Source organism: Mustelus asterias, chromosome 8 (genome assembly GCF_964213995.1).
Source record: "Mustelus asterias chromosome 8, sMusAst1.hap1.1, whole genome shotgun sequence".
In the NCBI taxonomy this organism is placed as follows: domain Eukaryota; kingdom Metazoa; phylum Chordata; class Chondrichthyes; order Carcharhiniformes; family Triakidae; genus Mustelus; species Mustelus asterias.
In genome coordinates, this window is record NC_135808.1 from 55,080,460 (window position 1) to 55,107,095 (window position 26,636).

Below are 26,636 nucleotides of genomic sequence, written 5' to 3' on the forward strand. Positions count from 1 at the left end.
ATATTGTGAAAATCATCCAGAAGAAACCAGTTAGTGACTTGGAGCCAAAGGAATCAATAGCAGATGTTTACTTCAATGAGGGAAGCTGTGTGATGGATTTATTGAATGTGAATTAATCATACATATATGGAATCATAGATATTTACAATGTAGGAGGCTTTTTGGTCTCTCACTGGCTCTAGCACCTAGCCAGCTTCATGCCACTTCCTAGGCCATAATTATGTTACAGCATTAAGTGCTTATCAAAGTACTTTTTGAACATCAAGGGTTTCTGCCTCTACTATCCTTTTAGGCATGGAGTTCTAGATCTCTAGATGAAAGATTCTCTTCTGATCCACTGACTCTGCCACTGTTCTGCCCACCAAAATCTTCCTGTAGTATACATATCATTAATCAGTCAAATAGCCAATTTGTGTTTTCTACAAATTTTATTTCTAAATGTAAAGATTTTTTTTACACTATATACAAAGACCAAATTCTTCACTCATTTCTATACAGCAAAGTCATTTTAATTTAGGTTTTAATATTTTATTAAAAGACAAACATCAGATAGAGAAATTTATTATCCTAGGTTTTGCTCAAATGAAGATGGCCATCTGTATGAACAAGTGCTAGTGGATTAGATTATTTTTATAAAAACATTAGTAATTTTACTTTTTGATATTTAAGGTGGTATTAAAAAGGGATAATATTCAAGAGTGAAAACAACAAACCTCTACTGCAAGCCTTGACATATGAAAGCAGGAAGCTGAATAAAGTTTGTGCAATACTAAAAATAGGATATGGACCCTTCAGTTTACATCTATTGAAACAGTCAAAGGCTGACTGTCTGTCTGGTTTTAGCAGCTTATGAACAGACAAATTTCATTTGATAGCATAGGAAGCAGTCACGTCAGCAGAAAGGTTTAATGTTTCTAGTAGCTCTCCCTATCACATCCTTTTTCCCCCCCTTCTGTACATCCAACAATGTGATTTAGTTGGAAAAACTGGTTGTTTTCAGAGATGGAACAATGTCATCCTTCTGTTGGGGCTCCAAGTGATCCAATGAATTTTAATCCATACTGTTGCAGAGGCGCGGTTGATACTGTATCTGATGAAAAGCCAGCTCAGTTAGGAATGGCAGCACATGGTCTATATGCTTGCTGGTGAACAGCTGTCAGAAAGATAAAGAACAACTAACACCACAGTAGATATGAATAAATCTCAAATTAGTTAAGTAGCAGTGCGTTCTTGAGGCATACGCAACACAAATCAAGCATAGAACTAAGTTTTTCTTCCATGTCATCCTTCCCACATCACTGCTTACCAAATCTTGATATAATTCCACTTAGTGAACAAGAACAGATGAATGCAAAAATACCACCTATGAAACAAGCTCATCCTGAGAAATCAAAATAACTTAAAAGCAAACATCTATGGATTTGGAAAAAGATGTTTAATTCTAGCTTCATTGTTCTCACTGCTTCCGCAATGTATGACAAAGTTATGTCACCATTAGGGGAGATGGTAATGTTATGGGACTAGTATTCCAAAAGCCTAGATGAATGCTCTGGAGACAAGAGTTCAAAATCCCACCATGGCAGCTGGGGGAATTCAAATGCAATTAGACAAATCTGGAATAAAATGCTAGTTTCATTGTCAAAAAAGTCCATCTGGTTCACTAATGTCCTTCAGAAAACGAAATCTGCAGTCCTTACCCAAGCTGGCCTACGATTAACTCCAGACCCACAACTGCTCTCTGCAAGTCAATCATATTATCAGCAGCTCACCACTACCTGCTCAAGGAGATTTAGGAATGGGCAATAATGTTAGCCTTGCCAGCAATGGTCACATCCCATGAAAGATAAATAAAAATATAGAACATGCTTCCAGTGTAAGTGTCTAACAGTCAAAGCAACAAAAAAAAAAGTTGCAGAAACAAAATTATCCAATTAGCATAGATGCACAGCGATGACAATTCTGTACTGGAGTTCAGTTATGGTTCAGGAGCCGATAACTGGATTACTCTTGTGCATTCTCCACACAGTTTTAGTGGATACTGATGAGTTATCTTGACATATTGCACAATACTCAGGGTGGGGGAGAAAGAGCGAAAGGGAGGTGCATGGAGTAGCTACAGAAGTGTCTCCTTCACAACAGAAACAAAACAATTTAATGTACTCTTAGCCAATGACAGAATTTGCAAAGCAGAGGGGTTACTGGACCTTCTAAATACTGACCGTGGTCCTAAACTGGGCATGAATTTTCAGATTGCACATTGTAAACAAAGCAGAATCTTCAAATTTAGGTACAAGTTTGCAGCAGTGTAAAGGGAAGCATACAGATCTCACTTGCTTACATGCAAATTCAGTTACAAAATGTTGCCTGAATGCACTTAGTTTATAAATGCTGACTATTTAATCTGCAGGGGAAAAGACTAAAAATGTTTCTCTCCTCATCTCAAATCAGAAGTTATTTAACGAGATCAGTTTGTTTGTGAGGAATATTTGATGAATGAATTTCCCCACTGAAAACCTCATTTATGTCAATATCCCTATAACATGGTCCTGTCCCCACAATTATGCAAGGAAAAAGCAGTACCCAAGCACCTCACTTGCTTGGGTTTTTGAAAATTGATTTTTAGACAACCCTATGCTGCTAATCTTTGAAGTTAGGGCTGCATTTTAGTGAATTTAGGTTTGAAATGATATTAACACTGGAGGGAAATGAAAAGAAAGGAGACGGGATGACATGGAATTTTCCCTCCTGAAAATGTAGGTGCTGGGTTGGAGGGAGTAGTTTGGGAATGCAACACAAAAGATGTAGACCATACAGCTCTTGAGTCTGCTCCACCATTCAATACAATAATGGCAGATCATTGGGTGTACTCAGGGTAGTGCTCTGGTGACCAGGGTTCAAAAACCACCAAGGCAGGTGGTGGAATTTGAATTCAACTAAAAAAAAGTCTGGAATTAAAAGTCTAATGATAGCCATGGTCAATTGTTATAAAAATTAATCTGGGCCTTAATGTCCATTAGAAAAAGGAGATATGCTGCTGTACTCACCTGATCTGACCTATAAGCGACTCGATCCACAGCAGATCGTAAATGCCCTTCAAAATGGCTTAGCAAGCCACTCAGTCCAAGGGCAATTAGGGATGGGCAATAAATGCCAGCTTAGCTCATGAGACCCATAGTCTGTAAACTATTTTTAAAAAAAAGGCCATTCCCCCTCACCCTTGATTCCCTGAATGACTAGCATCTATCTCAACTTTAAATATATTCAATGACATTGAACACTATACTGAAAATCATCGGAACTACACTTTTAATGCAGAAAAAGTGTTTAACTGAAAATCATCATCCATTTGAATCCAAAAATGAGCATCAGTTTCTCACCTTTAATTTACCATCACAGTGAGCAGAAGCTACAGCTGTTGATACCTTTATCAGCTGTGTCGCTGCAAGTCGCACCCCAAAATGCCTGTAGAAATGTGAATGAAGGCTGCTCATGAATAACTCCACCTCATCGATGGTGATTTCGTCCTCGTCTCCATGAATGCTGTCCCACAGTGCCTTAGCGTCCTCTGGGTGAATACTCAGTGAAATAGTCAGTTGGACGGGGGATACAGACCACTCCAGCTCCATCACGCGATGGACAGAGTCTGAGAAACAATTGGCCCACATAGCAGCCATCCAGGTCAGGTTCTCTGAACTGATGGGAAAGGTACTGATGTAGCAGTCAAATGTTTTCTGCAACCATTCTCCCACCATGTTTGTAACAGTTTCAGGGCCATTAGCAAATAACAGGGGTAAACAGATGAATTCCACTGGGAGAGACTCCAGGAAGCCCAAGTCTCCATCAACGCAGCACATCCACCCAGACCAGACCACCTTCTCGTCACCTGCTTGATGGACTGGAGCCTTTGCCGTTATCTGTGAAGAAGCAGAAAGTCACTTTTACCCCAAGTGTTTCACTACTAATTTATTTCCTCTTCCCACTGAAAGTGTTAGGGTAGTGTTTACAAGGGTCCAACAGGTCTAACCATTACCAGGGTGACAGTTTTTCCTATGCAAGACTGCACCAGACTCTTGGACATTTCATAATCTCATATTAATCGAACGTCAATCTGATCCAGACATGTCATAACGGATTGTCATCGGAAGTGAAATCCGATGTAAATTATCTTCTGTAGCTCTGGAATGCAGAAGCAATTAGTCATGCCCACATCCACTTGAGATCAGAGAAGACAGCAAAGGCAAGGGACCTGCCTTAGTGATGACTGTAGTACAGTACCATTCCATGCCTGTTTACCCAATGAGCTACAGCAAAAGGGGTTTGGTGAAAATAGTAAGTTTTATGGGTATCACTCAAGAAATTTAGGGTGTCACTTTGTACAGAAGGGAAGCAAGGAGGATTTTTTTTTTTTTACCCATAGGAAACCAAAATCATTTAATGTTTGAAAACAATTTAGCATTCTCATCACGGCACCAGGTGCATCCACGGGTATGGTCTGCAACACAGGTCAGCAACTCACCTCTTTCACAAATGATGTGCTATCATAAATGTTGCCATTTTAAAGGTTACCAAAACTGTCAGGATATTTTCCCCTTCCGAAACCAAATACAAAGCACTAGCTTTCCTGACTGGGAAGCAAATTCTATAGCCCTTGAAAATGGGTGCAAAGATTGTGATGCAGGATTAACCCATGCCCATTGCTTCCAGTTTAGTTAGTATACCAATTCAGTGTTGATTGCACGGAGCAGCTTCAGGGAGACCAAAATCATGAGGCCATAAGCAGTGTACCCCTCGAGGCGGTGCAAATCGCTTAACCAAGTTTGGGAAATTTAGAAAAAACACAAAGGAGAGATTTATAAACTTGGAATGTCCACGCATTCTATTGCCTTTTATTTTAGTATTGTGACCAAAAGGACAATGCAATGGTCAGTAAATTGGAGCTGCATTTACTGGTATTACAGTTGGATGAGTTGCTTACGGTCAGTCTGGCCAGAAAGGGGTTGTCTACAATGCCTCCTCTTCAGCTGTTTGCAGTATATAGCTGTGCAGTTAAGCTGGCAAAGATGTACGGCATACAGCCACCACACATTTTGGTATCCTCTCTGCCAAGTTGAGGATACAGAATTCCTCCACAGCTGTCTCGGTAGCAGAAGTGATGTTTCAGCATGCCAGTGGTTGTTTGGCAGCCTAGCTTTCATCATATGCATGCTGCCCCATGTGTGCATTGGTTGCACAGCTAAATAAGCTATGTTGTCAGTAAATAGCCCTTTGGTTCATCATGGCATCTGAGAAGATGGCACAATAGACCACTGCAGAATGAAGGTATGACTGCTCCCAGCATACCAGGCAATGAGATAGGTGATCATTTGCATAGGGTCGCAGACCAGCTGTATACCAAAAGAGTGGAATTCCTTTCCAATACATCAGTTAACATGCATGACATCAAAGGCACCCTGAAGAAGCCTACAATCCTTATAAAGCTGTGCGTTCGCTCTGCCTGCTGCTCTCTAGCAAGAGAGAATGGAGTGTAGTCAGTTCTCTTTCAACGGAGAGAATCAGTAAGCTCCATTATGCAAGACTAGATGGCAAGCTTCAGGATGCCCCAAATATCTCCAGCAATGAAGCAGCCTGACACAAGGCACACAGCCATAGTCACCTTCACATCCACTGGAATGAGGTTCTCACCCTGCTGAAGTTCCAGTTGTGGCTTCAACTGGTGGCAGATTTCTGTGAGGAGAGAAATCGAGGTGCCTGACACACTATTCCTTTTGCAAACTGAATGGGCACTCCTTCAACACTAGGTGGATATGGCCTCCTACTGAGAGCCCTTCACCCCTCATACTACTCAATCATTCTCATTCCATTCTCAGAAATGCCTCCTACTGCACCCATTCTTAGAGATACTGGTTTGTACAGAAGCCTTGAAGTCGAATAATTCAACACCTGACACATCATTCCCTGTAGGCTTTAGGAACTTTGAATGCTTATAAAATTGTAATGAAGGCAGAAAATTAACAAGGAGGAAGTAGATTTATTTAAATGGCATTATTGATTGGTGGGGGCATTTTTCCTGCTTTTAAAGCCATGTTTAATCAGGTGAGATTAGAAGAGGCCGTTAGCTGGAGAGTTGACCTCCAAAATGGCACTACTGGTGTCAAATCAGCATTACACCATTCAGAGGTGCGTGTGCACAGGATTCCATTTGGACCCATGAGGCTATTCGTAATAGCGAAATACACATACAAGTTTTGTACTGCTACTATCCAGTCATCGCCACTGCTTAAACAGCCAGTCTGTCCAAATGAGCTTCATTATCAACATGAAGTATTTTCAGGACATGACAGCAGGCCAGAGATGGGGAGTCTGAATAGCTCATTTGTTGCAGAAGATGGTACCAGCATAGAACTTAAACTTGCATTTATATACCTTTGATCTAGTAAGAGCTCAAGGTCATAGGACCATCAGTCAAAAGCTGACAGCAATCATAGAACATAGAACAGTACAGCACAGAACAGGCCCTTCGGCCCACGATGTTGTGCCGACCTTCATCTGAAACCAAGATCAAGCTATCCCACTCCCTACCATCCTGGTGTGCTCCATGTGCCTATCCAATAACCGCTTAAATGTTCCTAAAGTGTCTGACTCCACTATCACTGCAGGCAGTCCATTCCACACCCCAACCACTCTCTGCGTAAAGAACCTACCTCTGATATCCTTCCTATATCTCCCACCATGAACCCTATAGTTATGTCCCTTTGTAATAGCTCCATCCACCCGAGGAAATAGTCTTTGAACGTTCACTCGATCTATCCCCGTCATCATTTTATAAACCTCTATTAAGTCTCCCCTCAATCTCCTCCGCTCCAGAGAGAACAGCCCCAGCTCCCTCAACCTTTCCTCATAAGACCGACACTCCAAACCAGGCAGCATCCTGGTAAATCTCCTCTGCACTCTTTCCAGCACTTCCACATCCTTCTTATAGTGAGGTGACCAGAACTGCACGCAATATTCCAAATGCGGTCTCACCAAGGTCCTGTACAGTTGCAGCATAACCCCACGGCTCTTAAACTCCAACCCCCTGTTAATAAAAGCTAACACACTATATGCCTTCTTCACAGCTCTATCCACTTGAGTGGCAACCTTTAGAGATCTGTGGATATGGACCCCAAGATCTCTCTGTTCCTCCACAGTCTTCAGAACCCTACCTTTGACCCTGTAATCCACATTTAAATTAGTCCTACCAAAATGAATCACCTCACATTTATCAGGGTTAAACTCCATTTGCCATTTTTCAGCCCAGCTTTGCATCCTATCTATGTCTCTTTGCAGCCTACAACACCCCTCCACCTCATCCACTACTCCACCAATCTTGGTGTCATCAGCAAATTTACTGATCCACCCTTCAGCCCCCTCCTCTAAGTCATTAATAAAAATCACAAAGAGCAGAGGACCAAGCACCGATCCCTGCGGCACTCCGCTAGCAACCTACCTCCAGTCCGAAAATTTTCCATCCACCACCACCCTCTGTCTTCGATCAGATAGCCAGTTACCTATCCAATCGGCCAACTTTCCCTCTATCCCACACCTCCTTACTTTCATCATAAGCCGACCATGGGGGACCTTATCAAACGCCTTACTAAAATCCATGTATATGACATCAACCGCCCTACCTTCATCAACACACCTAGTTACCTCCTCAAAAAATTCGATCAAATTTGTGAGGCACGATTTGCCCTTCACAAATCTGTGCTGACTATCCCGGATTAATCCGCATCTTTCTAAATGGTCATAAATCCCATCCCTAAGGACCTTTTCCATCAATTTACCAACCACCGAAGTCAGACTAACCGGTCTATAATTACCAGGGTCATTTCTATTCCCTTTCTTAAACAGAGGAACAACATTTGCCACTCTCCAGTCCTCTGGCACCATCCCCGTGGACAGTGAGGACCCAAAGATCAAAGCCAAAGGCTCTGCAATCTCATCCCTCGCCTCCCAAAGAATCCTAGGATACATTTCATCAGGCCCAGGGGACTTATCGACCTTCAGTTTATTCAAAACTGCCAGTACATCCTCCCTCCGAACATCTATTTCCTCCAGCCTATTAGCCTGTAACACCTTCTCTTCCTCAAAAACATGGCCCCTCTCCTTGGTGAACACTGAAGAAAAGTATTCATTCATCACCTCGCCCATCTCTACTGATTCCATACACAAGTTCCCACCACTGTCCTTGACCGGCCCTAACCTCACCCTGGTCATTCTTTTATTCCTCACATAAGAGTAAAAAGCCTTGGGGTTTTCCTTGATCCGACCCGCCAAGGACTTCTCATGTCCCCTCCTAGCTCTCCTCAGCCCCTTTTTCAGCTCATTCCTTGCTAACTTGTAATCCTCAATCGAGCCATCTGAACCTTGTTTCCTCATCCCTACATAAGCTTCCCTCTTCCTTTTCACAAGACATTCCACCTCTTTTGTGAACCACGGTTCCCTCACTCGGCCATTTCCTCCCTGCCTGACAGGGACATACCTATCAAGGACACCCAGTATTTGTTCCTTGAAAAAGTTCCACTTTTCATCAGTGCCTTTCCCTGACAGTTTCTGTTCCCATCTTATGCCCCCTAATTCTTGCCTAATCGCATCATAATTACCTCTCCCCCAATTGTAAGCCTTGCCCTGCCGTCCGGCCCTATCCCTCTCCATTGCAATAACAAAAGACACCGAATTGTGGTCACTATCTCCAAAGTTCTCTCCCACAACCAAATCTAACACTTGGCCCAGTTCATTTCCCAGTACCAAATCCAATGTGGCCTCACCCCTTGTCGGCCTATCCACATATTGTGTCAGGAAACCCTCCTGCACACACTGCACAAAAAGTGCCCCATCCAAACTATTTGACCTACAAAGGTTCCAATCAATATTTGGAAAGTTAAAGTCCCCCATGACAACTACCCTGTGACCCCCACACGTATCCATAATCTGCTTAGCAATTTCTTCCTCCACATCTCTATTACTATTTGGGGGCCTATAGTAAACTCCTAACAACGTGACCGCTGCTTTCCTGTTTCTAACTGCAGCCCATATTACCTCAGTGTGCATATCCCCCTCAAAGTGTTTTTCCGCAGCCGTTAAACTATCCTTGATTAACAATGCTACTCCTCCACCTCTTTTACCAGCTTCCCTACACTTACTGAAACATCTATACCCCGGAACGTCCAACAACCATTCCTGTCCTTGTTCTACCCACGTCTCCGTAATGGCCACAACATCTGATGAAGGATCAGGGCTCCGAAAGCTAATGGCATTTGCTACCAAATAAACCTGTTGGACTTTAACCTGGAGTTTCCAAGGAGCCAGGCCAGAATGTTCCCTACCCAGGCCATAACAGAGTTGGCCAACAGTAGAAAAAAAACTCAACTCCAGGGTCTCCATGCCAAGATAAAAGCGGACATGCATGCAAGCAGAAAACTATTCAATTTTGATTTTAACCCTGCCGGAAGTTACATAGTGCAATCCAATAATGAATAGCTGCTGTGGATTTCTCATTTGACTTAATACTGAGGACATAAGCAATATCCCACATCCCCCCCCACCCCCAGTGCACTGGTCAGAGTATATGCAGGAAACACTGTCCCTGGTTTATTGTACTTTTGACAAAGCCAATATCAAACGTACAAGAATAGCATTAATCAACATTAATTTATTTTCTTTTGGATCAGGTTCTTCCTGCAGATAGCCCGACTGGGAAAAGACCCACATGGGAAACAGTTGGGCATCTACGGCTCACCACCCAGCAGAACAGCACATCACTATGCTTGAACATTGCTTTTGATTGACAAGTGAACATGTTTGCTTACAGGCAAGATTTTGACAGCAAAAGAAAAATGTACATTATCATTTATTATTTAGAATGGCCAATAACTGTTGAAAGGAAAATACTGAATACAGATGCTGAAGGAGAATCTGCTGGTGAAGCAATTCATCACCTTAAAGGAAAGTATCAAAAAACCAGACAGAGCCTCACTTACTCATGCAAACTCCACATTTCAAGAATTTAGATTCCAACACAAAAAAATTCTATTAAATAATATCTCTATAGCAAAAATATACAGTATAAAAGTATGGCTATGACAAAATGTTTTAAAATCATTACGGCAAAGATCATTGAGTGATGGCAAATAATACAAAAAAGATCAGGACAATTTGCAGCAGGTGCAAGAGATATCATTAGAAGTCAGACCATCAAGAGGGCAGACCATTCTAGACTGGATATTGTGTAATGAGAAAAGAATAATTGGCAATCTAGTTGTGCGTGAATCCTTGGGGATGAGTGACCATAACATGACAGAATTTTTCATCAAGATGGAGTGACGCATGTGATTCTGAGACCAGGGTCCTGAATGTTAAAGGAAACTACGATGATATGAGGCACAAGTTGGCAATGATAGATTGGGAAACATTACTTAAAGGGATGATGGTGGATAGGCAGTGACAAACATTTAAGGAGCGCATGGGTGAACTGCAATAATTTTTATTCCAATCTGGCACAAAAGTAAAACAGGAAAGGTGGCCAAACCTTGGCTTACAGGCAAATTAGAGATAATATTAGATCGAAGGGAGAGGTACACAAATTGGCCAAGGAAAACAACAGACCTGAATTCAAAGGAGGATCATGGAATTGATCAAGTTGAAAACAGAGTATGAGAGTAGGCTTGTGGGGAAAATAACTGACCTAAAGTTTCTATAGGTATGGTGAGGAGAAAAAGATTGGTGAAGACGAATGTATGTACTTTAGGATTGTATTCGCTTCAGCTCAGAAGAATGACCGGGGGACAGGGAATCTCAAAAACCTATAAAATTCTAACAGGACTAGACAGGGTAGATGCAGGAAGGATGTTCCTGATGATTGGGGTGTCGACAACCAGGGGTTACAGTCTGAGGATGCAGGTTAGATGAAGAGAAATGTCTTCACCCAGATTGGTCAGCCTATGGAATTCAATACCACAGAAAGTAGTTGAGGCCAAAACATTGAATGTTTTCAAGAAGATGTTAGATATAGCACTGGAGGTGAAGGGGAAAGAGAGGAAAGAGGCAGGATCAGGCTGTTGAGTTGAATGAGCAGCCATGATCATAATGAATGGCGGAGCAGGCGTGAAGGGCTGAATATCCTCCTCCTGCTCCTATTTGTTTCTATGTTAAAACTTTCATACTCTTGGAAAGGAAGGTGACTGTATAGTACATTTTCCACACCAATTAGGGAAAATAATGCATACACTTTCGTTTAAAAATATGAATATCCTAAATCAGTCAAATGTTACTTGAAGTATATCCCAAAATAACAATTTCCAGCACTGCTTTTGTTTCAGATTCCAGCATCCACGGTAATTTGCTTTTATTGATACAAGTTATCCATTTCAGTGATGCTTTTGGGTAAATGCTCAAGCAAGCCCAAGACATTACAGATTTATTATTTAAACCAGTTTATAATCCAACTTAATGAGTCACAGAATCACCTGTATGAAGACAGCCTCTGGGTCATTCTCAGTAGCTCGGAGGCCTGCCAGCATGGAGAATTTAGCTTTACTGGCAAGCTCAATTCCCACTTCAATTGCCACCCCCTTCTTCTTCTCAGTAGCAATGAAGACCGACAGCTCATTTGAGTATTTTTTCAACATGGTGTAGGAGAATCTGTACAGAGGAGTTACGTGATACAGACGCCATTGTTTCTGCAGCAATGCTGCAATCTGCTCTGCATTCTCCTGCAAAAAGGACAGCGAATAAGTGTTTATCGTTCAATGCATAATAACCTCAACTGATGCAATATTTTGGTCCACTATTGGGCAGCAAACCTCTTGAAATATTTGGTGTCATCATTTGCAAATAAGACGACAAATACAACTCGCATTTATATTGCATTAACAAGCACATTATAGAAGAATTATCAAATAACGTTCAACACCAAGCCATGAGAGCATATGAGAAGAATGCAAAATATTTGGTCAAAGAGGAGGATTTTAAGCCAAGTTTTAAAAGATTGAAAGAGAAGTAATGAGGTGGGGAAGTTTAGAGGAAATTCCAGACCTAAAGCATGGTCAACAATGGCAGAGCAACTAAAATCTGGAATGTTCAAGAGTTAGAATCCAAGGAGTGTCGACATGAGAAGGTTGGAATGTAGTACTGGAGGCGATTTCGAGAGATCGAAAGGGGCGAGGCTGTTGAGGGATTTAAAAACCAGTTGTTTAACCAAGAGCCAGTGGACAAAGAACCAATGGATGAATAGTACTTAGAGCATGTTAGGGTAATAGTAGCAGATGTTTGGATAACGTCACGTTTATGGGGATTGGAAGATGTTAAAATAATTTAAGTATGGAGTAACAAAGCTATGGATGAGATTTGCAGCTGAATTGGGGTGGAGCAGAGTCAGGTGCTGTTATGGAGATAGAAATAAATCGATTTAGTAATAATGTGAAAGTGTGGTAGGAGGCTTGTCTTGTGGGGGATCAAATATGACACGAAGGCTGTGAAAAGTCTGGTTCAGTGTCAGATGGTTGCCAGGGAAAGGGCTGGAAGCAGGTAAATCAGTAACTTTGAATTGGTAGGTTGAACTTTTGAGGTCACTTGAGAAATAATAGCAACACATCATCTCCAGTGCACAATTAATCTTAATCTCGAGTTTAGTTTAGTAGTGTCACAAGTAGGCTTACTTTAACACTGCAATTAAGTTACTGTGAAAACCCGCTAGTCACCACATTCCGGCACCTGTTCGGGAACACTGAGGGAGAATTTAGCATAGCCAACGCACCTATAGCTAGCACATCTTTCGGATTTGTGGGAGGAAACCCATGCAGGCATGAGGAGAACGCACAGACAGTGACCCAAGCCAGGAATCAAACCCTGGTCCCTGGAGTGGTGAGGCAGCAGTGCTAACCACTGTGCCACCCATGAGACTTGAAGAAGCGGAGGTTTATGGAGGGCACATGGCACTGGTAGCTGAAAAACAATAATGAGAGGGATGCAATTGAGGCCAAAGTCATAGGAATGGCGAGTTTGGAGTGGGCATAAGCTTGTTCATAGAATCAGAGCACAGATGAAGGCTTGTGCATCATGCCTGTGCTAGCCCTCTACCTCAAGAGGACTGCAGGATCTCAATCATCAAACACGTTCAAGTCAGAAATCAATAGATTTCTGGAGATAAATGACATCAAGGGATATGGACTTAGCATGGGAAAGTGGCATTGAGGTAGATGATATTAAATGCCAGAGAAGGCTCGACAAGTCAAAGGGCTTATTCCCCATTCCTATCCTATTTCCTTGCTTTTATTCACAGAAAATAATTTTCAAACACGCAACCATCCAATTCCCTTTTGAAAGTCACCAGTGAATCAGCTTCCAATGTTCATTCAGGCAATGCATCGAATAAAGAAAGCTCTTCTCCTCTCCCCTCCCTATAATTTGTTAATTATAAATCTGCATCTTCCAGTTACTGACCCTCATCAGTTGAAAATTTTTCCCTTTTACTCTAATAAAACCCATCAGTTCTTAACATTTCTATTAAACGTCTTAATCTTCTGTGCTCTAAGGAGACAAATCTCAGCTTCTTTATTATTCTATTGCATCCTCTTTTCATCCTCCAGGATGTGTGCTGCCCAGATTGAACACAATACCCCAGCTGAGACCCAACCAGTGATTAAGGGTTCCGTCTAATACTCTTGCTTTTGTACTCTGCCTCCATTTATAAAACCAAGGATTCAGTATGATTTAAAAAAGTCTTATTAATTTGCCTCGTTAGCTTCAAAGGTTTGTTTATGTGACACCCCTAAGTCGCTGTTCCTGACACCCATTTAAAATTGAATCATTCATAGGTCAAGAAGGTTACAGTTGTGGAGGATCAAGGTAATGAGAAATTTAAACACAATGAGGATTAGGAACCAATGTAGGTCAGTAAGGACAGGATCTGTTTGGTGATTTATTAGAGGGGTGTTGATATTTATGAAGGGATGGGAGAGAATTGATAAAAAAGACTGTTTCCATTGTTTGAAAAATCTAGGATAAGAGGAAACGCACAAGTTATATTAAATGCACAAATTAAGAAGAAAGTGGAACACAGTTGTGAGCCTTTGGAACACACTCGAAGGGAGCGAGTGAAGGTGAGATTTTATTTAAGAGTTTGGATTGGTGGAGCGTGGGGTGATGGAAGAAGATATAAACAGATATGGGAACAGGAACACAAAAGATTAGGGCTACAAGTGTGTACACAAATACACACCAACATGAAATGGTTGAGCCAAATGGCCTATTTCCATGCTTCAATCTCTATATAATTAATCAATTCCCAAGTGTGAAATTAAATATTTTTCTCCCCCTCTCAAACCCACACCATGCAGGAGAGAACAGCAAACTTTTTGCTTCTAGTAAAAATTGTTATAAGTTTTACTGACTACTGGCAAGTCTGTTCTAGGAATCTTCCGTCTAGCTGAAGCCTGGCGAAATGGTGTATGCCTCTTCACTGCCCTCAGAACCGCTGGAGGGGTACCTGTATTGGCAAAACACACACCCAGCTGTGTTATTCCTGCCTTGGCAGCTGATGTCACGTGCTCCATATTAAACCTGCAACCAGAAAAAAAAATCAATATGAAACAGACAATTTTACATAACGTTTTGGAGCCATTAAAAACCCCCCCCAAGCCCAGAATTACTTATTAACCCTCATATCATTTAATGAGCAAATTAATCACCATGCCCTGTGTTGTTGATATTGGAACAAAGTGGTTTTAAATGAAATTTAAACTTTGCTTATAAAAAAAAATCAATTGATTCCCAACTTTCTCTCCAATTAACATTTTAAATCGCATTTATTTTTTGGTATTGTTCAGTCAATTTGTTTTTTTACGTGGGTAATATTAGTCATATCCAGAGCTTAATTAAACTGTTATACGATAGGAAGATTTTGATTTGATTTATTATCGTCACAGGTATTGGTAGACAAAGGAAAGTTTGTTTTTTGTGCACTATACCGACAAAGCACGCCGTTCATAAAGGAAAGGAGAGGGTGCAGAACGAAGTGTTACAGTCATAGCTAGGGTGGAGATACAATATTCCATTTGTGTTCATATTATGTAGTGGAATTCCACCTCTCAAATGTATTTAATTTGTTCAGTTACCAGCACAGCCCAAAACAAAAATGAAAGTAGCTTTGCTAATGGTTCCACAAGTGGTGCCAGCACTCCCGTGTTAGGGTGGGAAAAACGTGGTATGGATTTCTATATCCAGTGAATATCTGACAGTTCCAACTGAAGATTTAACTGCTGTAGGCCAAGGACAAGCTCATGTATCTATTTTATGTCATCTTTCACAAGTTGTCAATGGAATCAGTGTCTGGGAGCATCTGTGGCAAAACTGAACGTTGATGTTCCAGGTCAATTGACCCTTTGTCTGGCAAACTTCCATCAACCTGACAAATCAATCACTTTTCTCTGTCCACAGATGCTGTCATACCTGCTGAGTATTTCCAGCATCTTGTTTTTATTTCAGAAAAGATTGTTCCATACATTGGTCACATTAAAATAGTAAAAGATCCCACCTTGACCCAAAACAGCTGTCAATCAAAAATTACTATCTCCCAAGATAACAATCAAGAGATTGTGAATTGAATGATGTGCTAACATCATTAATCTCTTGCAATAGAGTTTGATCTGCTAGATGCTTTCCTGTGCACATTTAACAGGACTAACTCAGACCATGAACAACAAGGGCTACCACATTCACACCTCAGGCCAAGACACAGATGTGCAATGATGAATGTCAGGGCCACTGGCCGATAGTCATTAAGGCACGCTGCTTGGTTTTTCTTCAGTACCAGGATGATGGTCATCTTCTTGACACAGATAGGGACCTCATATTGTTGTAAAAAGGTTGAAGATGTCCGAATACCTCCGCAGCTGATCCGCGCAGGATATGAGTGCACGTCCAGGTACCCCATCTGGGCCAGTTGCTTTCCGTGGGTTGACCTTCAAGAAAGCTGCTCTGACATCTGCAATGGTGACCCCAGATACAAGGGCATGCTCTCGCTGACCTCTTGCTCAAAATGGGCGTAGAATGCATTGAGTTCATCAGGGAAGGGTGCGTTGGAGCCAGCAATTTTACATGCTTTCATCTTGTAGCCTGTTATGTCTTGCAGACCTTGCCATAGACAACAGGTGTCAGTGTGGCTAGCCTGGAACTAGCTTGGTCCGGCGTTGTCTTTTGGCATCTTTGATGGATCTCCTTAGATAATATCTGGCTTTCTTGTATAGGTCAGTGTCGCCTGACTTGAACACCTCAGACCTGGACTTCAGCAAGCAGTGGATATCCCTGTTCATCCATGGTTTCCGGTTGGGGAACACACAGATTTGCTTCTTTGGCACAGTCTTCTACACACTTACTAATGAAGTCAGTTACTGTAGTGGTGTACTCGTTCAGGTTGGTTGCAGAGTTTTTAAATACTGACCAGTCCACTGACTCCAAGCAGCCCCGTAGGAGATCATCCGATTCCTCGTACCAACACTGCACGACTGATGGATTCTCCCGCTTCAGTTTTTGCTTGCAAGCTGGGAGCAGGAGCACATCCATGTGGTCTGATTTGCCAAAGTGTGGGCGGGCGATAGAATGGTAGGCATGCTTGATATTTGCGTAGCAGTGATCTAGGTTATTTGGGCATCTGGTGGAGCAGGAGACGTGTTGGTGGTAACTTGGTAGTAGGCTCGAGCTTGGCCTGATTGAAGTCCCTGGCCACGATGAACAAGGCCTTGGGATGTTTCGTCTCAAGGCTATTCATAGTGGTATATACATCGTCCAGCACAATCTTCACGTCCGCATGGGGTGGGATGTAAACTGCCATCAAGATAACAGAGGTGAATTCCCACAGAAGGTAGTAGGGGCGGCATTTTAGCATCAGGTATTTCTCTCGGGAGCAGAAAGTTGCCAGTGTTGCTACATCTCAGCACCACGAGGTGTTGATTAGGAAGCAGATGCCACCTCCCCTGGCAATCAAGCCTTCAGTTGTCTTAGCCCCTCCCACAACTTCTCCATCTTTCATTCATCATTCTAACCCACCTCTAAGCATAATTTCATCATTACTAATCATAGAATGATACAGTACAGAAGGAGGCCATCTGGCCAATTTGCTTCTAGAGGCTCTAGGAAAGAGCTATCCAACAAGTCTCTTTCCCCACCACTCTGAAAATCTTTCCTTATCAAATCCCTTTTGGAATTTATCAAAGCTGTTTTCATCATCCTTTAAGGCACTGCACTCTAGGTCACAGCACAGTTGATAATTTCATTTTGCTCATCTTTTGCCAATTACTTTAAATCTGCATTCCCTACTACTGGAAATAGTTTCTCCTTATTTGCACTGTCAACATGCTTCATAACCTACCAAATCTCCCCTTAAACTTCTCTGATCCAAGGAGAACAATTATAGTTTCTTCAGTGGCTCCACATAACTGAAGTATTTCACCTTGATATTACTTTAGTAAATTTCCTCTGCACCCTCTCTAAAGTCTTGGCATCACGCCTTAGGACAGATGTCCAGAATTGAACATAACCCTTCAGCAGAACTCACCAGTGCTTTTATAAAGGCTCAAAGATTTATAAGGTTTATAAAGCCAAGGTCTTTCAATTTAAAAAAAAAGTCTTCCTGCCACCTTCAAGGATTTGTAGCACAAACACTCATTGGTCCAACTGATCTTACTCTATTTTAAATCTGCACTATTTAGTCTCCATATTCTCCCTACCAAAATAATTTCACATTGTATCCATCATGTGCCTGTTCGGTCTGCCCGTGTTCTTGAAGTTACTGTTCCCTTTGCTGTTTACCATGACACCCTCAAATTTTGAAATGTCGAGTCTGCACAAATCCAGGTCAATATACGTGCAGAAGAGCAGTGGTCCTAAAACTGACCACTGGGGAAAAACCATGTCCATGTTTACGCTCCACACAAGCAGCTTACCCTTCCATCCCTTTCTCCCTGTTGTGTTCACCCAACTCCCCTTTAAAGGGATCCACGCTACTCGCTTCAAAAGGTAGCGCCCAGGTTCAGTTTTGTCCCCGTCAGTTGGGATGGTGACTGAATTTCTCATTGACATACACACCCACACGGTTAGTGGCTCAGCCTTCTAGTGACACTAGTGTGAATCTCCCCTTAACCCAGCCCCTAGTGCAGACACTCACCGGTTACCCGGGTCGCTCTGGTGATGGAATATCAGAAGCCCGCCATCCAGAAGTTCCGGGTAAAGAGGCTGTCCGCTTCCCGGGGCCGGGAGAATTTCTCTCCCCAGTTGCCCAGCCGCTGGGAACAGTTTCTCGCCGGTTCCCGCTCCGCTCGAGGCGGTTTCTCCCCGCCGCGGTGGGAGGCTCGGCTCGGCTCGCCGCTCCGACGGGAGAGAGTTTCTCCCCTTTGCCGAGCCGCAAACACAAACAGCAGTTTCTCTCCCTCGTTTTCCGCCCTGTTTTAAATCAGCCTCCCGTCCTGCACCGCGATGCCTGTCAACAGACCCGGGCAATCGAGAACCGATATCCACACGATCAGGATCGGGGATCGGAATCGATTGGCCCGGTCTGTTGGTAGGGTGAAAGGTCAGAGGAGGAGCGAGGTGAGAACAGCGCCGACTCCAGTTGATGAACTGTATGTGTGAGTGAGAGAGAGAATATTCGGAGCCAGAGTTGGTTCTTGTTTTTTGTTCGGAACATGGCGATGCGGGGCCTGAGCCTCCTGGGCCGGGTCTTCCTCCGCTCAGTGGGTCTCAGGACCATTTGCAGCTCCCGTCTCACGGAGCAGGCCCAGCCTCGGCAGAGCTTTCCACCGAGCCGGCCCCTCAGAGCTGCCAGACCAGCACCAGGTGAGGTCCTTGTTATCCTGAAGGTAGACTTGCATTTACAGATCGACTGTTTCTCCATCTCAACAAGACCATCACCATCAATGGAATTTTTTTTCTCATCCTTTTACTGATTTGATTTATTATTATCACATGTATTGGGGTACAGTGAAAAGCATTGGTTCTCGTGTACTATACAGAGCATACCGTTCATTGAATACATAGGGGAGAAGGAAAGGAAATGGTGCAGAATATAGTGTTGCATTCATAGCCTAGGGTGCAGAGAAAGATCAGCTTAATATTATGTCCATTCAAAAGTCTGATGACAGCACTGGATGTAGGTGTTGCTGGCTAGGCCAGCATTTATTGCCCATCCCTAATTGCCATTGAGAACAAAGAGAACATACAGAACATACAGAACAAAGAGATCTCTGTGTACAGGTTCATAGCTCCTTGAAAGTGGAGTCACAGGTGGACAGAGTGGTGAAGAAGACATTCAGCATGCTTGATTTAATTGGTCAGAACATTGAATACAAGAGTTGGGACGTCTTGTTAAAGTTGTACAAGACATTGGTAAGGTCACTCTTGGAATACTGTGTACAGTTCTGGTCACCCTAATATAGAAAGAATATTATTAAACTAGAAAGAGTGCAAGAAAGATTTACTAGAATGCTACTGGGACTTGATGGTTTGAGTTATAAGGAGAGGCTGGATAGACTGGGACTTTTTTCTCTGGAGCATAGAAGACTGAGGGGTGATCTTATAGAGGTCTATAAAATAATGAGGGGCTTAGATCAGCTAGATAGTCAATATCTTTTCCCAAATGTAGGGGAGTCTAAAACTAGAGGGCATAGTTTAAGGTGAGAGGGGAGAGATACAAAAGGGTCCAAAGGAGCAATTTTTTCACACACAAGGTGGTGAGTGTCTGGAACAAGCTGCCAGAGATAGTAGTAGAGGCGGGTACAATTTTGTCTTTTAAAAAGCGTTTGGACAGTTACACAGGTAAGATGGGTGTAGAGGGCCAAATGCGGGCAATTGGGACTAGCTTAGCGTTTAAAAAAAGGGCGGCATGGGCAAGTTGGGCCGAAGGGCCTGTTTCCATGCTGTGAACCTCTATGACTCTGTGACTCTATAATGTAGTGGTGAGCTGCCTTCTTGAAATGCTGCTGTTCCTGTAGTGTAGGTACACCCACAGATAGGGAGGGAGTTCTAGGATTTTGACCCAGCAACATTGAAGGAACAGCAATATATTTCCAAGTCAAGATTGTGTGTGACTTGGAGGGAACTTGCAGGTGGTGGTCTTTCCAGGTATCTGCTGCTGTTGTATTTTTAGATGTCATGGTCGTGGGTTTGGAAGGTGCTGCCGAAGAAGTCTGGGTGAGTTCCTGCAGTGCATCTTGTACATGGTACATCAGTGGTGGAGGGAGTGAATACTTAAGGTGTCGCATGATATGCTGATCTAGTGATAGTGATTTGCCTGGATGGTGTTGAGCTCTTGAGTGTTCCTGGAGCTGCATTCATCCAGGCAAGTGGAGAGCATTCTGTCACGTTCCTGACTTGTGCCTTGTAGATGGTGAACAGGTTGAAATCAGGAGATGAATTCCTTGCCACAGGATTCCCAACCTGTAGCCATTGTGTTATAAGACTGGTTCAGTTCAGTTTCTGGTCAATGATGACCCCCTCAAAATGTTGATAATAGGAGATTCAGCGATAGTAATAGAAGTAAATGTCATGGGGAGATGTTTGATTCTCTCTTGTTGGAGGTGGCCATTGTCAGGCACTCATCTGATTCAAATATTATTTGCCACTTGGCTCAAGCCTGAATGTTATCCAGCCCTTGTTGCATATGGACGCGGACTTTTTATGTAACTGAGGAGCCACAAATTGTACTGAACATTGTATAATCACGAACATCCTCACTTTTGGCCTTATGGAGAGCAGCTGAATATAGTTGGGTGTAGGACACTATTCTGAGGAAATCCTGCAATCCACTGAGATAATTGGCCTCCAATAACCACAACCATCTTCCTTTGTGCTAGCTATTATTCCAAGCAGTGGAGAGTTTCCCCCCATCCTCATTGGCTTCAGTTTTACTAGGGCTCCTTGAAGCCACATTCGATCAAATGCTACCTTGATGTCAAGAGCAGTCACTAGCATCTTACTTCTGGAGTTCAGTTGTTTTGTCTTATGTTTGAATCAAGACTGTAATAAGGTCAGGAGCCAAGTGGCCCTGGTGAACCCCAAACTGAGCATCATCCAACCACGTACCAACTGACTCAAAAACAGCTTCTTCTCTGCTGCCATCAGACTTTTGAATGGATCTATTATATATTAAGCAGATTTTTCTCTTCACCCTATCGGTAACTGCAATAATATATTCTATAACACTATGTGCGATTCGAAAAGGGAGGTAGAGAGAAAACGGGGAACTATAGAGCAATAAACCTAATGTCAGTACTGGGAAAGTTGCTGGAGTCTATAATCAAGGATTTCCTAACTCAGCATTTGGAAAGTAGTGATATAATCAGACTAAATCAGCATGGATTTACAAATCATGCTTGACGAATCTATTAGAATTCTTTTGAGGGTGTAACTAGTAGAGTTGACCGAGGGGAACCAGTGGAAATGGTTTATTAAGACTTTCAGAGGCTTTTGACAAGGTTTCTCATAACAGACTACTATGTAAAGTTAAAGTGCATGGGATTACCGGTAATGCCTTGAGATGAATAGAAACCTATTTAGCAGATAGGAAGCAAAGAGTTAGCATAAAATAGTCTTTTTCTGATTGGCAGGCACTGACTGGTGGGGTCCCGCGGGGATCTGTGCTAGGACCCCAAATGTTCACATTTTATATTAATGATTTGGAAGAGGGAATTAAATGTATTATCTTCAGATTTCAAATGATACAAAGTTGGGTGGGAGAGTGAGCTGTGAAGAGGATGCAGAGATGCTTCAGTGTGATTTGGACAGTCTGAGTGTGGGCATATGCATGGCAGATGCAATATAATGTGGATAAATGTGAGGTTATCCACTTTGATAACAATGATAGGAAGATAGATTATTACTTGAATGGGTGTAAATTGAGAGAGATGGATACTCAGCGAGACCTTGGTCTCCTTGTGCATCAGTTGCTGAAAGGAAGCGCACAGGTACAGCAGGCAGTAAAGAAGGCAAATGACATGTTGGCCTTCATAGTGAGAGGATTGGAGGATAGGCTTAGAGATGTTTTTAAGTGCGATTGTATGGGGTGTTGACGAGGCCCACCTGGAGTATTGTGTGCAGTTTTGGTGTCCTTATCTGAGGAAGGATGTCCTTACTATAGAGGGAGTACAGCAAAGGTTTATGAGGCTGATTCCTGGGATGGCAGGACTGTTAAATGAAGACAGACTAAGTCAGTTGGGATTATATTCACTGGAGTTTAGAAGAGTGAGAGGGGATCTCATAGAAACTTATACAATTCTAACATGCTTAGACAAGAAAGATTTAGAAATAATGTTCCTGATGTGGGGGAAAACAGAACTAGGGGTCATTGTTTGAGAAAAAGGAGTAAACCTTTTAGAACTGAGGCTGGGCATTGCCATTTGTCCCCTGGGCAATGCCAGGGTGCCAGGCTGGCACTGCCAAGCTGGCAATGCCTGGGGGCACGCCCTTACCCCTGACCTCCAGGGGGACCTCCATGGCCCTCCCCTTCACTCCAGTGGGATTGGGGCGCCACTAGTGGGGAGCTGTTGTAAAACCCGCTGGAGTGAAAGACTCCTGGCGGGCAGGGGAACTGGCGGGCCTGGAAACTTCAGTCCTGGGCCCGCTGATAAGATTTAAATGAGCATCTGCATAATTTATTCAGCTCCACGCCGATTTCTAGCGCAGAGCTGCTGATACCGGAAATCTGAGATGCACAGAGGCCGTGGCGTCCATTGGGAAGCCCGTTACACAACCTCCGCTTAAGTCTCCCGGCCTGCTGTGCTGCTAAAGCAGCGCAGTGGGCTGGAAGAATCGCCCCCATTGCATTAGAGAATCATATAGCGTGGAAGGAGGCCTTTTAGCCCATCATGTCTGTGCCGGCCATCAAGCACCTATCTATTCTAATACCATTTTCAAGCATAGTGGTAGTGCCACAGAACACAACCGAGGGTATCCTCAATGTGAAGGTAAGACTTTATCTATAGAAGGGAAATGTGGTGGTCAGTCCTACCAACACTGTCATGGACCGATGCATCTACAATAGGCAGATTGCTGACTGGTGAGGTTAAGCAGGTGGATGGGGCATTGGCAGGGAGGTGGTAGGGCATTACCAGCAGGAGGTTTCCTTGTCTCTGTTTGACCTGATGCCATGAGAATCAATGTTGAGGACTCTCAGGAGAACTCCTTACAGACTAAACCACTGAACCACCTGTCTGGTGGGGGTATGTCCTGCCAATGGAAACGACATACCCAAGGATGGTGATGATCGTGTCTGGTATATTGTAAGGTATGATTCTATGAGTATAACAGTATTAGGCTGTTGCTTGATTAGTCGGAGACAGATCTCCCAAGTTGATGTTTGTAAGTAGGACTTTGCAGAGTCCTCACTGCTATTTGATTTGATTTATTATTGTCACATGCATTGGTATACAATGAAAAGTATTGTTTGTTGCGCATTGTACAGACAAAGCATACCATTCATCGAGAAGGAAAGGAGAGAGTGTAGGATGTAGTGTTACAGTTATAGCTAAGGCGTAGAGAAAGATCAACTTAATGTGAGGTAGGTCCATTCAAAAGTCTGATGGCAGCAGGGAAGAAGCTGTTCTTGAGTCGGCTTGTACGTGTCCTCAGACTTTTGTATCTTTTTCCCGACGGCAGAAGGGAATATGTCCAGGGTGCCTGGGGTCCTTAATTATGCTGGCTGCTTTTCCGAGACAGCAGGTAGCGTAGACAGGCTGGGTTTGTCATTATCATTTCGGGTGCCTTGGTTCATCCTAGGTGATCCGTGACTTTGTAGCAGTTTGATACAACTGAGTGGCTGGCTGGGGCATTTAAGAGTCGTGCACATTGACTGTGGGCCTGGAGTCATATCTAAACCAGGCAAGGAGGGCAGATTTCCTTCCCTAAAAGGCATTCTTGAACCAGATGGATATTTATGACTATTGATAGTTTCATGGTCTCCATTACTGGAACTTGCTTTCAATTCCAGATTTATCATTTAATTGAATTTACATTCTATTAGCTGCCATGGTAGAAGTTGAACCCAAGTCTCCAGAGTGTTAGCTTGGGCTTCTGGATTACTAGTCCAGTGACATTACCACAGCCTCCCCCTGAAATGTAGCCACTATTCAAATTGTGCATTGGCCTTCTCTGCCATTTCAGACCCCATTGAATTCGAGTGAAAGCAAGTTGTCCTTGATCCCAAGCCCTGTCTTAGAGAAGAGTCACTGTTGTATTGTGATAAACGTGGCAGCCAATTTGCACACAGTAAACTCCACGGACAGCAAAGTTATAATGACTAGTTAATCTGCTTCTGTGATGTTGATAGAAGGTTAAATATTGGCCAAGACACAGAGGATAACTCCCCTGCTTTTTGAAATATTTCCATTGAATCTTTTACATCCACGTGAAAGGCAGACATCAACTTAACATGCTACCAAGGGAAAAAAGGACAGATTTGTGGCATTACCTATTGCAAAGCTGGAAAATGAATGTTTTTGACACTGTGATGAATATTTTCATTTGTCTGGACTCACCTCAAAGTGATTCAAATCATGATGAATTATTTTCAAGTGAAGTGACTATTACATAGACTCCATGACTGTCCTTCTGCGGATGAACATGCACTGAAAGCAATGAGCTGATTTCTTTTTTGGTGTACTGGATGAGGAAAGATGTTGGCCAGAGTACCAGGAGAATACTGTGCTCTTTAAGTAGTACTGTGGGATCTTAAGTATCTGCTTGAACAATCAGATTTTGCTAACTCTGTTTAAGGATTGGATGTTTTATGGACTGAAAATAAATTTCCTTTTTTAAGAAAAACCCCCCTGTGCTTTTCCTCACAAGCTTTATGACAGGCTGCTTCAGTGCTGTTCTAAAATATCTGGCCACTTGGAGGCATCCAAGACTGCTCTCTGAAAATGTCAGCTCTTCCCATTGCATTTTCATTGTCTGTTTTCATGCAGCTTATTATTTAAGGAGGAGAATGTTGAAGGTCCATACACTGATTTTCTTTGGCCTAAACATGTTTTGTAGCAGGTGTCTTCCCCTATTCCCCCTCCTCCCAGCAACCAATCCTCAGTTTTGTTGGATGTAAGTGATGTCATGACTTTTGATAATCATAGGAGTTTAATTCACCTGCAAGTGAGCTGGGAAGTTGAGATTAAAACTGAAATAAAAGCAGAAAATGCTGTATAAGCTCATCAGGTCTGGCATCATCTGTGGAGAGAGAAACAGAGGTAATGTTTTGAGTTTGTATGAAGAGTCATACAGGCTCAAAATATTAACTCTGTTTCTCTCTCCAAACCTGCTGAGGTGTTCCAGCATTTTCAATTTTTATTTCAGATTTCCAGCATCCACAGTATTTTGCTTTTATTGTGAGATAATTGAATTCTGTTCTCTTAGTTTATGAAATCTCTATGAAACTATTTCAAACACCCGATGACTGAGTCTATGTAGATTGTATATGTATTTACAGCGTAAAGGGTATAAAATGTTTTATTTTTCTGTTCCTTCAGCTGTGAACAGACTTGAAGAAACTGTAAAACTTTATGGAATGTGAATTGATCCACAGGCAGACTTTAGTGTGTTTATTTTAATTGTGTTTGAAATGAATATGCCAGTGAATGTGGGAGATGGGGGTGGGGGGGAATGCTTTTTCCAGTGCTACGTCTTTGGACGTCCAAAGCTTTCCAGTCTTTGGACATCTTTTTAACATAACCAGGATGTTGTGTTAATGCAAATTGGTGTAGTCAATAATTGAGCAATACTTCCTTTAGTCTGTCCAAACATCAATAGGGTGCCCTTACTGTACTAGTGCAAACTGTTTTTACATTCACAGCCAAACCATGTAACCTCTCTGAATCCAGTCATTGCCAATTTTTGGTGTGTGCTAATGCCAAGTAGGGGCTGAGAAAGCCCAGAATCAGTTCAAGAAAGAAAAGACCTTTGTTCCATCAGTCTGGGTTGAATTCTAGCCCAACCTACGGAAATAAAATAGCAGCAGCTTGTCCTCAACTATTTATAAACATATCTAATTTCAAAATTAAAAATGTTCTGTTTCTCTCCCCCCCCCCCCCCCCCCCCCCCTAACCCCATGCATTTACCCCACTGATCCCCCTAACCTACACAACTTGGGACACTAAGGGGCAATTTAGCATGGCCAATCCATCTAACCTGCACATCTTTGGACTGTGGGAAGAAACTGGACCAGCTGGAGGAAACCCACGCAGGATGGGGGAGAATGTGTAAATTCTACATGGACAGTCACCCAATGCCGGAATTGAACCCGGATCCCTGCTGTGAGGCAGCAGTGCTAACCACTGTGCCACCATGATATTATTCAGAATTTTCAATTTCACTAAGCTAAGCATGAACTTTTTCCAAAAATGTTTTATCAAATGTGTTCTTGGAAGGGAGGTACAGACAGAAATGCAACCTTGGGTATTCCATAATATGTGAAACCTCCAGTTTCAAATTATCAGGTTATATGGGGGCCTTTGATAGAATTGCTACTCTAAGCCCCATATCATCCAGCAAGAAGACTACTTCAAAGCATGTATTTTTGAACATCTGTTAGTTTGTCTTGCACTATTCTGGGCCTGGGCAGCAAG

General features: G+C 42.7%; 2 protein-coding genes across 4 annotated transcripts in view; one reads left to right on the forward strand and one right to left on the reverse strand.

Moving 5' to 3' along the window:
• Nucleotides 1–74: 74 nt before the first annotated feature.
• On the reverse strand, nucleotides 75–18,410 carry cenpl (centromere protein L). The gene is made up of 5 exons (XM_078219316.1): nucleotides 18,200–18,410; nucleotides 14,430–14,598; nucleotides 11,505–11,750; nucleotides 3,378–3,914; nucleotides 75–1,153 (listed from the first exon to the last, which is right to left on the reverse strand). The coding sequence occupies exons 2-5, from the start codon at nucleotides 14,589–14,591 to the stop codon at nucleotides 1,052–1,054; spliced, it is 1,047 nt and encodes a 348-aa protein (XP_078075442.1). The 5' UTR covers nucleotides 14,592–14,598; nucleotides 18,200–18,410; the 3' UTR covers nucleotides 75–1,051.
• Nucleotides 18,411–18,594: 184 nt separating this feature from the next.
• The window catches only part of dars2 (aspartyl-tRNA synthetase 2, mitochondrial), a 65,587-nt gene continuing 57,545 nt past the window's right edge, over nucleotides 18,595–26,636 (forward strand). The window contains exon 1 of one of the 3 annotated variants that reach the window (XM_078217988.1): nucleotides 18,595–18,867. In XM_078217988.1, coding sequence (XP_078074114.1) covers nucleotides 18,717–18,867 — 151 coding nt within the window. In that variant the 5' untranslated portion in view covers nucleotides 18,595–18,716. The remainder of the gene's footprint in view (nucleotides 18,868–26,636) is intronic. The other 2 variants (XM_078217989.1, XM_078217991.1) reach the window with 2 other exon arrangements.

Excerpts from the sequence above, each read along its gene's own strand:
- cenpl (XM_078219316.1), bottom strand. The coding sequence starts at position 14,591 with ATGGAGCACGTGACATCAGCTGCCAAGGCAGGAATAACACAGCTGGGT. Across the intron at positions 3,915-11,504 it reads CAGAGGCTGTCTTCATACAG|ATAACGGCAAAGGCTCCAGT; the intron begins GTGATTCTGTGA and ends GCTTCTTCACAG. Across the intron at positions 1,154-3,377 it reads ACTGTGATGGTAAATTAAAG|CTGTTCACCAGCAAGCATAT; the intron begins GTGAGAAACTGA and ends TCTTTCTGACAG.